The sequence below is a fragment of the Aulonocara sp. 'chitande type north' Nkhata Bay genome, linkage group LG7 (genome assembly GCF_057382095.1).
Source record: "Aulonocara sp. 'chitande type north' Nkhata Bay isolate Kocher_YH1m ecotype deep benthic linkage group LG7, A_spYH_male_GT1.1, whole genome shotgun sequence".
Lineage (NCBI taxonomy): Eukaryota > Metazoa > Chordata > Actinopteri > Cichliformes > Cichlidae > Aulonocara > Aulonocara sp. 'chitande type north' Nkhata Bay.
This window is the reverse complement of record NC_141350.1, coordinates 29,931,082-29,944,123: the sequence shown is the minus strand read 5'-3', so window position 1 is coordinate 29,944,123 and position 13,042 is coordinate 29,931,082. Positions and strand designations below refer to the sequence as shown.

The 13,042-nt window shown below is 40.1% G+C and overlaps 1 protein-coding gene across 1 annotated transcript; it reads left to right on the top strand.

The window, feature by feature from the left end:
- Positions 1–7,078: 7,078 nt before the first annotated feature.
- Positions 7,079–12,671, top strand: ppp1r3b (protein phosphatase 1, regulatory subunit 3B). Its single transcript, XM_086299972.1, has 2 exons — positions 7,079–7,358; positions 11,650–12,671. The coding sequence occupies exon 2, from the start codon at positions 11,681–11,683 to the stop codon at positions 12,521–12,523; it is 843 nt and encodes a 280-aa protein (XP_086156098.1). The 5' UTR covers positions 7,079–7,358; positions 11,650–11,680; the 3' UTR covers positions 12,524–12,671.
- The last annotated feature ends 371 nt before the right edge of the window (positions 12,672–13,042 follow it).

Sequence of the window (13,042 nt, the reverse complement as noted above, 5' to 3'; positions counted from 1 at the left end):
GTTTTGTCTTTTTTTCTTATATTTGACTGTGCAATAATCACTGTGCAATATACTCACTCAAATGAGCAATCCTATTTATCCATATTGTATATTCTGTATCTATATATGTGTATATGTGTATATATGGTGTATTTATGCTTATATCCTTACTCTCATTCCCCTTAATGTATCTGTACAATGCAACTTCTTTCGGTGCCTTGCTACTGGAAACTGAATTTCCCGGAGGAACCCACCCGAAGGATTAATAAAGTTTCATCTAATCTAATCTAATCTAATCTAATCTAAGGCACTGACTCAGAAGAGCAAACTGATTGTTTTCTCCATCAATGAGGCTGAAGGGATCTTTATTGTCTTCATGTGAATGGAGGCTAATGAGCCTTATGAGGGGGCAGTCTGGCAGTAAGACTGGTATTCACGTAATTTTAATGAGGAGGTGGCCAAGGGGCTGAGGGAAGGTCTGAATGGGTCCCAGTTTGCCGGAGAGTTGCAATCTCTTCGTCAGTGTTCCCTCTAAGCTGCGCGCGTACACAATTGCGCACTGCTGGCACGGCCTCTGCGCAGAAAAAATCTGTGTTGCGCACAAAAAAATCTAACCTGAATTGAAATTAAGGTAAATACGGTAACAATTCTGTTTTGCAGTGTTAGTTAGTAAGTGACTGGCTGCTCCTGTATGGGATTAGAACGATGCCACTGTTGAGACAACGCCAGTCTCTGCAATTCTTTTGGTCCTGGTAGAGATCACGCTGAGATGTTTCCATGTTTTACACAATCCTTTTATTACCCATTATTCTTACAGATGCATCTGGAGATCAGCACACTGCACTCCTATGCAGTCCTATGCTAAAGGCTGATCTAAAGAACTCCACGCAACAGTTACAGTTATAACCTCTGGTCTCCTCCCCCCTACAGTAAACACCCCCACAATGGAAAGTGGCCAAGGGTGCTGACACCCTGATCCCCATCTCCTTTTATGGTAGTGTCCATTTGCCCTTTGTCTGCCCCTCACCCTCTAACTCTTGCTTCATGCCCTGGGGGTGGGGGTTGATTGTCTTTCTGCCCTGCACCCCAGTTCTTTGTTCCCATCCCAGGCCTATTTTCTATTTTGTGTTCTTACACCCATTACCACTCTGCCTCTGTCAGTGCGCCCCAGGGTGGCTGTGGCTACAATGTAGCTTGCCATCACCAGTGTGTGAATGGGTGGGTGACTGGATGTGTAAAGCGCTTTGGGGCCCTTAGGGACTAGTAAAGCGCTATACAAATACAGGCCATTTACCATTTACAATATTATAATGTTGCAAGCAATCACAACTATATTCTCTTTAACTTTGATGTCATTGACAGGCTATGACAGCGTCCTTATGGCAAGCCATTGGCACTAATGGCTTGCCATACATCCTTATGTGCCGACGCCGGTGTTTTAGCTAGCAAAGCGGCTGATGTGGAGTGAAGCCACATTAATGACAACGTGTACAACCATTGGAGATGTGAGCAGGACAGACGGAACAATTGACGGAAAAGGTGTGGACTTTATACCAGTTTTTAAATTGTGTTGATAGGCCACGTAAAACCAGAGTTATGATAAAAATATGCAATGTTTGGTTTTCTTCCTGAATACTGTCGTTGTTTATATTTAGTGCGGGGAGAAACGGTAAAAACGGCGTTTTATACGGAAAACACTCAAAAGCCTGTGAGCAAAAACAAAACCAAAAAACCCCGCCCTTTCCTATTGGTTGAAAAATGCACCATGTCGACCAATCAAAACATAGCATTTAGTTGTTTAGGGAGGGGGGAAGTTTTAGGAGTGATGCCGGTGTTTTGAGATGTGAGAGATTTGCGACGTTTAGCGCAAATCTTGTGTAGTTAGTGTGTAGTGTAGTCAATAGTTTTGTTGTGTGTGTCAGAACAATGAGGCGACTGCTGAATGTTACAGGTGTTACAGGATTGATACATCTCCTGTTGCCAGGCCTGCAGGTATCAGGCTGTTGTTCTCCTTTATCTCATAGTGGACAAAAATGATTTTTTGGAGTGGCACAAATAATTTGTGTGGCATCAAATTTGATGCAGAACAGCTGATTGTTCTGTAAATAGTTTGAAATGTTTATTTAAAAAACGCCTTGGCTGCATTTTTAGGTAAACAGCTGCAAAAAACTTTCTTGTTTACAAAACTCAGTAACTTTTTTTGAAGAAGTAACTATATAATTAATTGCCCAGCACTGGTCATTATATACTGTATTCTGCACACAGAGAGTTACAGGACTCTCTCCCAGACCACAGACTCATAATACAAGTCAGAGCTTTATAAAAAAAAATAATAATAATAATAAAAAGTTGTGTTTTCAAAATTGGAGTTCAAGTTATTTTTTACTTCCAATAGTGTTAACATGCTACACAGGTCATGAACAAGATTTTTTTTTTAAATTTACATTGTAAGTGGGCTAAAGCAGTTAATTAAAAGTAGTGTAACATAAATGTAAATGCTGTAATTTGATTATTGTAATAAACCATGTAACTTGGATGGATTCGATGCTGGCGTGACCACAGTGCACACGTCTGCTGTTGCTCACAGAGGTCCAAGAGACCGCTCAAGGAGTTTGCGTGTTCGCTCAGACACGTGAAAAATTAGAGGGAACATTGCTCTTCATGTCCTTCTGAAAGCTGCTGATGCTGATCATCCCCGCTTCCATTCAAGTATTCATCAGAGAAAGTTCTCATCACTCTGCTATACCGAGAGTTCAAGAAATGAAATAAAGTTTAAATAAAGAACAAATAAACAAGAAAGAAGAAATTTTAAAAAATAGTTAATAATACTGAGGAAAAAACAGACCATGAAAAAAATAACTTTAAATAAATAAATGATTTAAGCTTTAAAGCTTGAAGTTGATACATTTTAAATCCCATTTAATTCATAATTCATAAAGAAATTTATTTTTAATTTCTACATTTTGTTGAGTTTAGGGAAATGTGTGAACCACATGATGAAAACAGACGTTAATAAAAACATGAATAAAAGCAACAAAGTGCTGATAATTAATCAGCCGTTCAAACACATCTGGAGTCTTTTTTTTGTCGGTGTCAGCTGCTGTTATTCAACTTCTATAAAGTTAAAAAAGTGAAATTATGAATTACATAATTATTTAACATAAATTAGGCATTTCGTTTTTTTATCTTAATTAATTATATCAGATTAATTAATTTTCAAACATTTAATTAGAATTATCCTTCAAATAAAAAATGCATTTTTGTCTTTTTAATTAACAGACCAACAAACACATTTAAATCCACAGAATCAGGACAGCAGAGCTACAGGAACTGTATCATAAATGTTTTAAAGTGATACATCATATGAACAGGATCAGCTGCCTCAGTATAACTACACAGAGCTGAACCAGCAATAAATCATATACTGTGTGTGTGTGTGTGTGTGTAGCTAATTAAGACATCCTTACCTCTGTGCTGATGCATTTTGCAGCTTTCATATGTAAATCAGGCCCATTGTTATTTAAATGTAATCATTTCTTCTTCGGTATTGTTCACTGATCGTTAACGTGGAGGAAATGGAGCAATTATTCCCACAGCTGGTGGAGTTTAGGTGTAAATTACAGATGTGTGCGCTTCTTCTGGTTTCTGCGAGAATAAAACTTAAACTAACAAAAGCTTTCACAGTTCCCCCAAGCTAGACAGAGCAGGTTAAAGACATGAGCACATCCATGTACAGCGGAGGTCCCATAATGGCCTTAAACAAGCAGCACTGATTGATTTGAAAGGTTCAGGATCAAAGCCAAAGCCACTGCACCTCGTTCACACGCTTCACCTGATTTCAACTTTTAGCTGCAGAGTCCAGAACACAACTCAACACAGCACTGCACATATACACAGTATGTATACACTGTATATATATATACTGTACATACAAGTTGCACAGGGACAATACTCATATTTTTTTTCAGGATCACTGCCAACAAAATCTCTTCTGACCAATTGAGATCACAGAAACAAACTGCTATAACTTAACATGACATCGCACATAAATATTTAAATATTACATGCAGTAAACAAATTTGCACTATTAGTCAAAATCATGTGACCACCAATCAAATTTTTGTGTTCAGTCACTTTAATATTTATGTCTATTCACAGCAGATTTTGTCCTGTTTTGCTCTGTTTCTGACTTCGTTCAAATTCTTCCACACCGAGAATAATTACTCTTATTATTCCAGCTCATATAGTGCTGATAAAAGACCCCTCCCCCCAACACACACACATGTCCAGCACAAACCGACTCTAAACTGGAAGTGATTGGGAAGCAGATGATGGATTTCTGTATGTTTTATAATTTATTCCCTGAACAGTAAACTCCATTTCATTTTCATCAGCTTCTGACTGAACCCACAGATAGTTAGAAGCCTTAGAACACAGCGTGTTCAGCTGTGATCGACTGCCGTGATTAACATTTCACCTTTGTCACAGCACAGCTCAGTCTATTTTCAAGTCATGTGGTGCTGCGTTCAGGGTCCTTATCAGAGAGCAGAGAGCTTCTCTTTCTGCTCTTGAACCCCAGCGTTCAGTAGGTTGAGTTCTGAACAAATATTTACATGATACTGTGCCAGAACAGCAGCAGGCTGTTTCCTAACGAGGCTGGAAGGCCACCATTCGTGCTGACATCATTTCATGCTGCAGCTGCTGGAACACAAAGTATCTCTGCAGGGACGTCCTGCTGCTGTCGGAGGTGCTCTGCAAAGACTGTATTTGTGCTTTATGTGATGTTTGCAAAGATGCATAAAGAACAGAATTAATAAAGTTCCTTTTTCAGCTGCGGACCTCATTCAGAGCCACGCTGCAGACACCTCAGAAATCTATAATAGTTTAATCTCATGCTTCAGGTGTTTTAGGTTAACATGTACAGAGGGGAGAGTTTAAGACTGATCCTGATTTTTTGAGCACTTTACTTTCGGTGTTAAATGTAGTTTAGGTTCAGTTTCGTTTTCCTGTATTTGCTAAAGTTCAAGTTTTTTTTAACATGAAGGGTTTAATTCAATTTTTTTACTAATTTTGGTCTTTGTGATTATTAGAATATGAAGATTATTTATCAGAGTTAAGAAATAAAACAGGCAGTTTAATTCAGTGTTATTTATATTGCCCTAATTCACAACAACATTCAGTCAATATGCTTTATATTATAACATAAAGATATCTTCTATATCTTCTTCTGATGGAATTAATTTAATAATAATAATCTGATAACTTTATCAACAACAAAGGCACAAAAGGTTTAGTTTGTAAAAACAATTTACAGTCAAAGATGCCAAAAGTGACAATAGTTAATATTTAAAACCTTTAAATATGTGAAAATCATCACTAAAGCTGCAAGAGCAGAGCAAGGGAAGGTGGAGGAGTTTAAATAGATGGGGTCAACCATTCAAAACAACAGGTGGTGTCTGAGAGTGGAGGCAGGGTGGAGTGGGTGGAGACTAGGGTCACGGGTGATTTGTGCGAGAGTGAAAGGGACGGTTTTGTAAAGTCATAAACTTCACCAGGAACTTTCTTCTCAGATAATCAATCAGCTGTTTAGATTTAAAAAAAATTAACAATAAGTAAAGATTATAATCTCAGAGCGGATGTGGGGATGTTTTCAGATCTCCTGTTTAATCACACCACCAATGCAAACTCCACGCACCTCACTGACAGCACTGAGGTGTAACCTGTGCCTGTGTGTGTACCAGCTGTGCTTCATGTGCTAAGGTGAAGCACCAAAATACCACAGCCCGTTCTCTAACCTGGGATCGTGTCCCGAATCAGAGCTGCTATTTACAAAGCTGTCAGCTGTTCAGCATCATGTGGGGGGGGGGAGACTTGTAGTGTCCTACAAAACACAAAGCACTGTTACACGGACACAAAGTGAGCTCATGTTAAAAGAAAATCAATATGAAAATGTCACGTGTGTTCATGTTTTTAGAAGAATTACAGAAAAAACATTCAGTGTGTCTGTGCTCGGGTGTAAAGGTTCAGCTGCACATGCAGCCCACAAGTGCTGCAGCAATGACCCCAAGACCCTCACTCATCCTAAACCCACAGATGCAAACAGAGGCAAAGAGACCCACAGACATTGCAGACACAGTTTGCTGTTACATGTCTCCAGCTGTCTCTTACAGATGTTATTTTTTTTTATTCTTTATTTTTTTTATTCTTTATTTTAGATATATACAACAAGCCAATATATAAACATATGTATACTTGCATTTACATGTACAAATACAAATATATATGTGTGTGTGTGTATGTATACATGCACTCATGTATTAAAACAAACCAAAAATATATAGACAGAATCTAAATGACATGAAATGTTATACATGTTCACACGTGTTTTGGCCCAGTGAAGACTTGAGTCTCTCCTCTTTTTTGTAAGCAGGTTTTGCATCTCACTTTAGCTTCTTCTCACATAAATATACAAATTTTATTGCTCATTTTTAAATTTTACACCAAAGAAAATCTGAAAAAACAAACATGCACATATTGAAAACTTAAGAGTTTAAACTAAAGTTTTAAGTAGAACCAATTCACAGGCCTTAAGAGAAAACTGTTAAAATCACAAAAATATGAGCCTGAACTCTGTAAAACAGCTGCATCATATTTGATCCAGTTTGAGTTTTTTTAGAGTTCTACGTCATAAGTTTACTTCCTCCCGAAAAATAGGTAATAATAATAATAATAATAATAGTAATAATAACAATAATAAATAATAAAAATAAATACGTTTCACATAAAGAGATAAATAAATTGGAAAACAATGTCGGATGTAGCAAATATGATATAAATTATAAAACATAAATGCAAATTAATATATTTTCAATGTATTTATTTATTCCAGGCGTTTTTTAAAGGTATTTTTGTGAAGTTTTACCTTTACAGGGTTAATATTCATGCTTCCAGGTAGTAAGCGGATGATGTTTGATTTAATCTACATTTAATTTACTAAAACAGCACGAGGCGCTAAACTGGGCCCTACGAACCACGATAAATAACTCAGATTACGGCTTTCTGTCAATCTTCACGCGGAGAGACGGCTCTGACAGCAGGGCGCCAGGCCGCCGACCACTCCGTCAGCGCGCTCTCTGATTGGCTGCGGACGCGTGTCCACGTGAAAGCGGCGTGGCCGTTTGAAGGCAAGAGAAGAAGAAAAGCGGCTCACCGGTTTTAGTGTGAGCTGAGAGTTAGCGCCCGAGCAGAGTGCTGCTGCGGAGTCCTCAGAGATCTAGGACAGAGACCCGGAACCAGGACCAGACCGAGGACCAGGGCACAGCGCGGTGACGGCACAACGGAACCGGACAAACCGCAAATGGTTCTCGGCAGCAGCTCAGGTGTGTGTGTGACGTAGCGTGGGCCGCAGAAAGCTGTGGTTTTACAAACGTTTTCACGCTTTTGGTAAATGAATGAATGAATGAAACCCACGGACATGGCGGAAGGTGACCACAACGTGGTGACTTGGAGGGGGTGTGACTGTGGCACCATTTATCGTGCAAGACACGGAAGTGTGACGAAACTTACGCTACACCTGAAGGTGAAGCGTCAGAGTGGGTGTGCTGCTGGTGTTGACCTGAAGAGTTTGCTAGCAGGTAAATGTGTCTGTGGTGTGGAGCTCCTGCTGCTCCGGTGTTTTCACTGAAGTCCGTTTCACCTGATGAGAGGGGGCACCGTGAACGCAACTGTGTTAGTGTAGGTTTTATGTTGGCGTTTTACTAGGTACACCTGTCCAGTCTCAACGAGTTAAATACAACACGAAGAGACTGTTAAGGATTTATTTTTCGAAATTTAAAATATTTTCCAGTATTTTTGGCAATTCAGCCATGTTTATCACAGACTCATAATTGAAGTTGATATTAGAGCAGGGTGATATGACCAAAAATATTTATCATGATAAAAATTTGAAAATTTGCGATAACGATATAACTGACGATATAATCGACACTAGACAAAATACTTTACAACTCCACAACTTTATTAGTGCAAAAAAAAAGCCCATCAATGTATTTTCATTTAAACAAGCTGCTGTTTTTTATGTGTATTGAAGTTATATAAAAATTTAACAGTGCAAATGCAAATTCCTTGCTGACAGTTATCCTCAGCATAACCATGTATAATATCCACAAAACTTAAAAAGAGGTTATACACACACAATACGGTAATATTATGTTGAAGCACAGTACGTATCACTCCGCGAGGCTCCTGCCTATGATAGCCGTAATGCTCCGACAATCCATCAAGCGGTGCGGGTTTGTAGCTTAGCAAATTCGTACTCATTTCGCGGTCAGTAAACACAACCAGAATCCAAACATAAGGCACACAGGATTATAAGGGACACTGTCGATTTTCAGAAAAATCTAAGAATTGATTTTAAGTGTGCCGTATTTTCCAAAAAACACGGTAATAACGATGGCCCGCTAGCATGCTCTACCAAAATAGTGCTTTGTTGTGTATCTGACAGACGAAAGCTAAACCAGTTCCACACCACTGAAGCTGCAGCATTTTTACAAACCAATTCTGGTTTATCTGTTTCATTCAACGATCCGCTTTCGCCCTTGTCATTCTCCGCCGTGCTTTTTCCACCATGTGCATATGAAAACAAAGGCACTGCGCATGCGCCTTTTACCCATATTCTATCGCAATATTTCATTTTCTTATCGTTGCCAAACGTTATACCGGTATTACCATAAACGGTATAATATTGCCCAGCCCTAGTTGATATTAAATATTGTCACTCATTGTTTCTTATGTTGTCCTTCTGTGTACATAGACTAGGGTGTCAGAATATTAGAAACACCTCAATAGTCTGTTAATATGCATCACATTCACAGTGTGATGGTTTACTAACAGTCGGTGACAAACACTAGTGTTACATTCGTTCACATCAGCCGATTATTCTCATGGCTAACTGATGTTGCTGTTTAACTGTCATGCTTGGAGGTTTAAAGGACACTCGTAATTAAAGTGCTTCTGTGCTGCAGTCAGATTTAGAGGTAAGCAGATTGGAGGAAGCTAAAGTTTTCCTCCTGATGGATAACGTTTGTTTCACTGATGCTCAGTTGTTGTTTTTTTTCTTCTTTTACCTTAAGCTGATGCGCTGTGCTACTTGAAAACAAATTCTAATGCTGCTTTTGCATTTCTGTATTTTGAAAATATATCATGCTGTGATTCCATATCTCATCATCTGAAGTCTGCTCGGACTCTAAATCTTTTCCCATTAATGAAGGTCGCCAGCACAGACACCTGTGTACAGGTCACCACCTGGATGACTGGCTGTATCTGACCCCAGACTCTAAGTCAGTCACTTGGTCAAAGGTTGTTTCCTGTGTGTTTTAAAGACTTTAACAATGAGATGGTTTAGGTCACAGCTCCTGATTGAGGTGTCTGTCTGTGTGAGAAGGATCAGAATCCCAGTGTTGTCCTGATGTGGATTAACGAGGGTCAGATTTACTGCAGGGGCTCAGGCATACGAGCTCCACCTTTGTCTTCACTGACCTGATTAACTGTTTGTGCAGATAAGATATGCTGGATATTTACAGTCTTCACGGCTGTTGTCACTGTTTGCTCTGCTTCAGATGTTGTCAGACAGAAAATTTACTGGATGTGATATCAGACTCAAGAGAGACTCTGCTCCCCTCTTCCCAATATGGGCATAATTCATGACCGATATGAGGATTGTTGCTGTTATCTGTAGTTTACACCTGTTTCGTGTTTAGCCTGAAATTTTGACAATTTCATTGAGTTTGAATCTTTACAGCATCGTCGGGTCAAATTTAGGAGCTTAGAACTGGTGTTTTTTACTGCATCTTAATTATAATTTTAAAAAAGGGCTATTATCAGTTTGCAGTAAAATGTGGTCAAGTTGGAAAATACATGCACTACAACAATACAGTGATGAAATAACACATAGTAAACTCACATTAAAGACTTGTATTCAGAGCCTCAGGTAAAGAACACACTGACACAGTTGCTGCAGGACTTAAACCACTAAAGGAGCTTTGGAGCTTTTATACAGAAATCTAACCACTTACAGCAACGTGGGTCACCTGTTCCACAAAGATGCATGACATACATTACCATACAATTACAGGTAAAATGTGGTGAAATCTGTGGTGGTCTCACCATGACACACGGATGATCTGATATCCTCGTGTTGGTGTTGTTCCCAGACCATCATGAAAATGTTGTTCCAGGTTCAACATTGCAAGTGACCAATCACATTGTTGTGATTGGTCAATCTGCATATAAATGATTTGTACTCATTGATTTTCTTTATGTTCACTTTTGTTACAAAAAAAGATCATGAAGTTTAAACTTAAACTTTTAAAATGTACTTTTTGAATATGATACAGACTGTGATAGGGCTGCTCGATTATGGCAAAAATGATAATCACAATTATTTTCACTGAAATTGAGATCTCGATTATTTGACGATATTTATTTAACAATAACAATGTATTGAATAATGACTTTAAAGATTGTCATAAAATAGTGTGCAAATACCGATAACAGTGCAAATGTTTGCAATATAAAACATAAATGAAAAATGTAAACATCTATGTTTAGTGAACTTTGCAGTGTTGCTCTGTGTTGCAGCTACGACACTGTAGCAGAGTTTACACACTATGTCTACTTGATCCATGTCTGACTCCGCGAGCCCATAATGTTTCCACACCACAAGTGTTTTTGTTTTTTTTTTTGTTTTTTTTTTTTTAACCTCTTTTCAACCAGCGGCAGTCACTCTCCTCTCCAAATAACTTCTGCTTAGCTTTCCGAGCTTCCCTCGGGTCCCCTTAATCAGTGGTCCCCAACCCCCGGGGCTCGGACCGGTACCGGTCCGTGAGTCGTTTGGTACCGGGCCGCGAGAGTTGAGGCTCAGGTGTGAAATGTATAGTTTTCAGGGTTTTTTATCGGTTTTCAGCGTTATTTTGTTATCATTTTTATCGTTTACTCGGTTTTCCTTGGTCTTTTCACGTGTGTTAGTAATAATGTTTTCGGTACCAGTACTAGTTTTATTTTGTCGTATTTATCTGCGGCACCTTAAAGGCCGGTCAATGAAAATATTGTCGGGCATAAACCGGTCCGTGGCGCAAAAAAGGTTGGGGACCGCTGCTCTTAATTGTTGTGACACGTGTTCGAAATGCAGAGAGCAGCGCGAGAGTAAAGTACGAGGGAGGGGCTAATAATCAGCTCAGTCATTTTTAATGATCGTTGAAAGCCCAGATCGTAATCGAGATTAAAATTCGATTAATTGAGCAGCCCTAGACTGTGATGACATTCTTGTTGTGCTGAGAACTTTGTACTGTGACTTAATCACATCATTTACTGTAAATGATGGACTTGCACTGTTTTTCAGTTTGTCCATATGACTTAATTTGGATATTTGTCATCTGTAATAAAGTGAGAGTTTGTAATGTGGAGTGAGCAGCAGAAATTAAACCACTTATATTTCCATAGAAGAATCCAGGTTTATCTGCATTGACTGATCCTGTTGCTCTGTAACTAACGTCCTGGTGTTACAAAGAGCAGACAGTTTGAGTCAGCTCTCAGTGTAATGATAAATATTAAAATGGAGTAAGATTATTTTAACGATGTATTTTAACAGAAGCGCTCTTTCCTGTGTTTCAGTGTTCTGTGCGTGCTTCCTCCAGAGCCCACCATGCCGATCGACATGACCCTGCCCCTGTACCTCTCCAAAGAGGACTTTTCCTACAGGAAGCCTCGGAAAACCTGTAAACCTGCTCTGAGGTTCCAGCACTCGCACCTCCTCGATCAGTCCGAGCTCCAGGATGACAGATCCATTAGCAAAAACGGGACCAAAACCAAAAAGCGTGTAACCTTTGCCGACCACAAAGGCCTGGCTCTGACCCGGGTGAAGATGTTCTCTCCATTCAGTGACCCCATCGACATTCCCATGAACATCCAGGAGCAGCTGAGCTCAGCTCTGTCACTCAAAGCTGAGGATGACCGGCTGGTGTTGGGCTTCGCTCAGCCTGCTTCAGACTACCTGCTGTTCCGTCAGCGCTTGGAGGAGAACCTCATCTGCCTCGAGCACTGCCTGTTGAAAGAGAAGGCGTTCGCGGGAACCGTCAAAGTCAGGAACGTGTCTTTCGAGAAGTCAGTGAAGGTGCGTGTGACCTTTGACTCGTGGAAAAGCCACACGGATGTGGACTGTGTGTACATGAAGGACTCCTATCCCAGCCTGCACCACGACACCTTCTCCTTCGAAGTGTCTGTGTCTGGCGAGCTGAAGCCGCATGAGCGCATCGAGTTTGCCGTCTGCTACCAGGTGGATGGCTGCGAGCACTGGGACAGCAACCAAGGCAACAACTATAGCATCACGTGGTCCTCGATGAGGAGGGGCCATCAGCAGGCCTGGAGTAGGCCCTCCTGTGACTATGGGGTTCACTTCGACCGATATGGCAGCCCCACGTGTTCACACGGGATCTTCCCTGATTGGCCGGGCTATGCCGGATATGAGAACATCGGCCCGTACTACTGAGCATGCTTGCTCTGTTTTTAAAGCACGCACTGCCATGCTGCACATACATGCAGAGTCACTTTTACAAACATGCATCCGTTAATGCCAATGCTGAATCACATTAGATTCACATCAGTGCTACAGGAGGGGGAGGGGGGAGGAAGTCTTCCAAGAGTGGATCTTTTGGGGGAGGGGGCTTTGTGGTTGAAGTGATTCTTGGCTTTAAAACATGAACTTTCGAAATGCTTCAAAAATAGAAGCTGTTCAGAAATTGCCAGAGAAAATTTGTGTTTGGGTTGTCTTCAGTTTTCTTACAATCTTCATCATGAAGTTATCTGCTTCACTAATCAAAAAAAAAAAAATAATAGGAAAAGGAAACAAAACTGAAGCAACTGAAACAAGTTTAAAGATGAAAACTAGCAGCTGCTTAACTTTAGGATGACTCAGATTTCCTGGGGGGGCGTAAATCTCAAGTGATGTGAGGGAGCATGTTTGAGGTCAGGTGGGCGGGGTCTCAGCTGCTCCTTCTGGCAAGTTGGA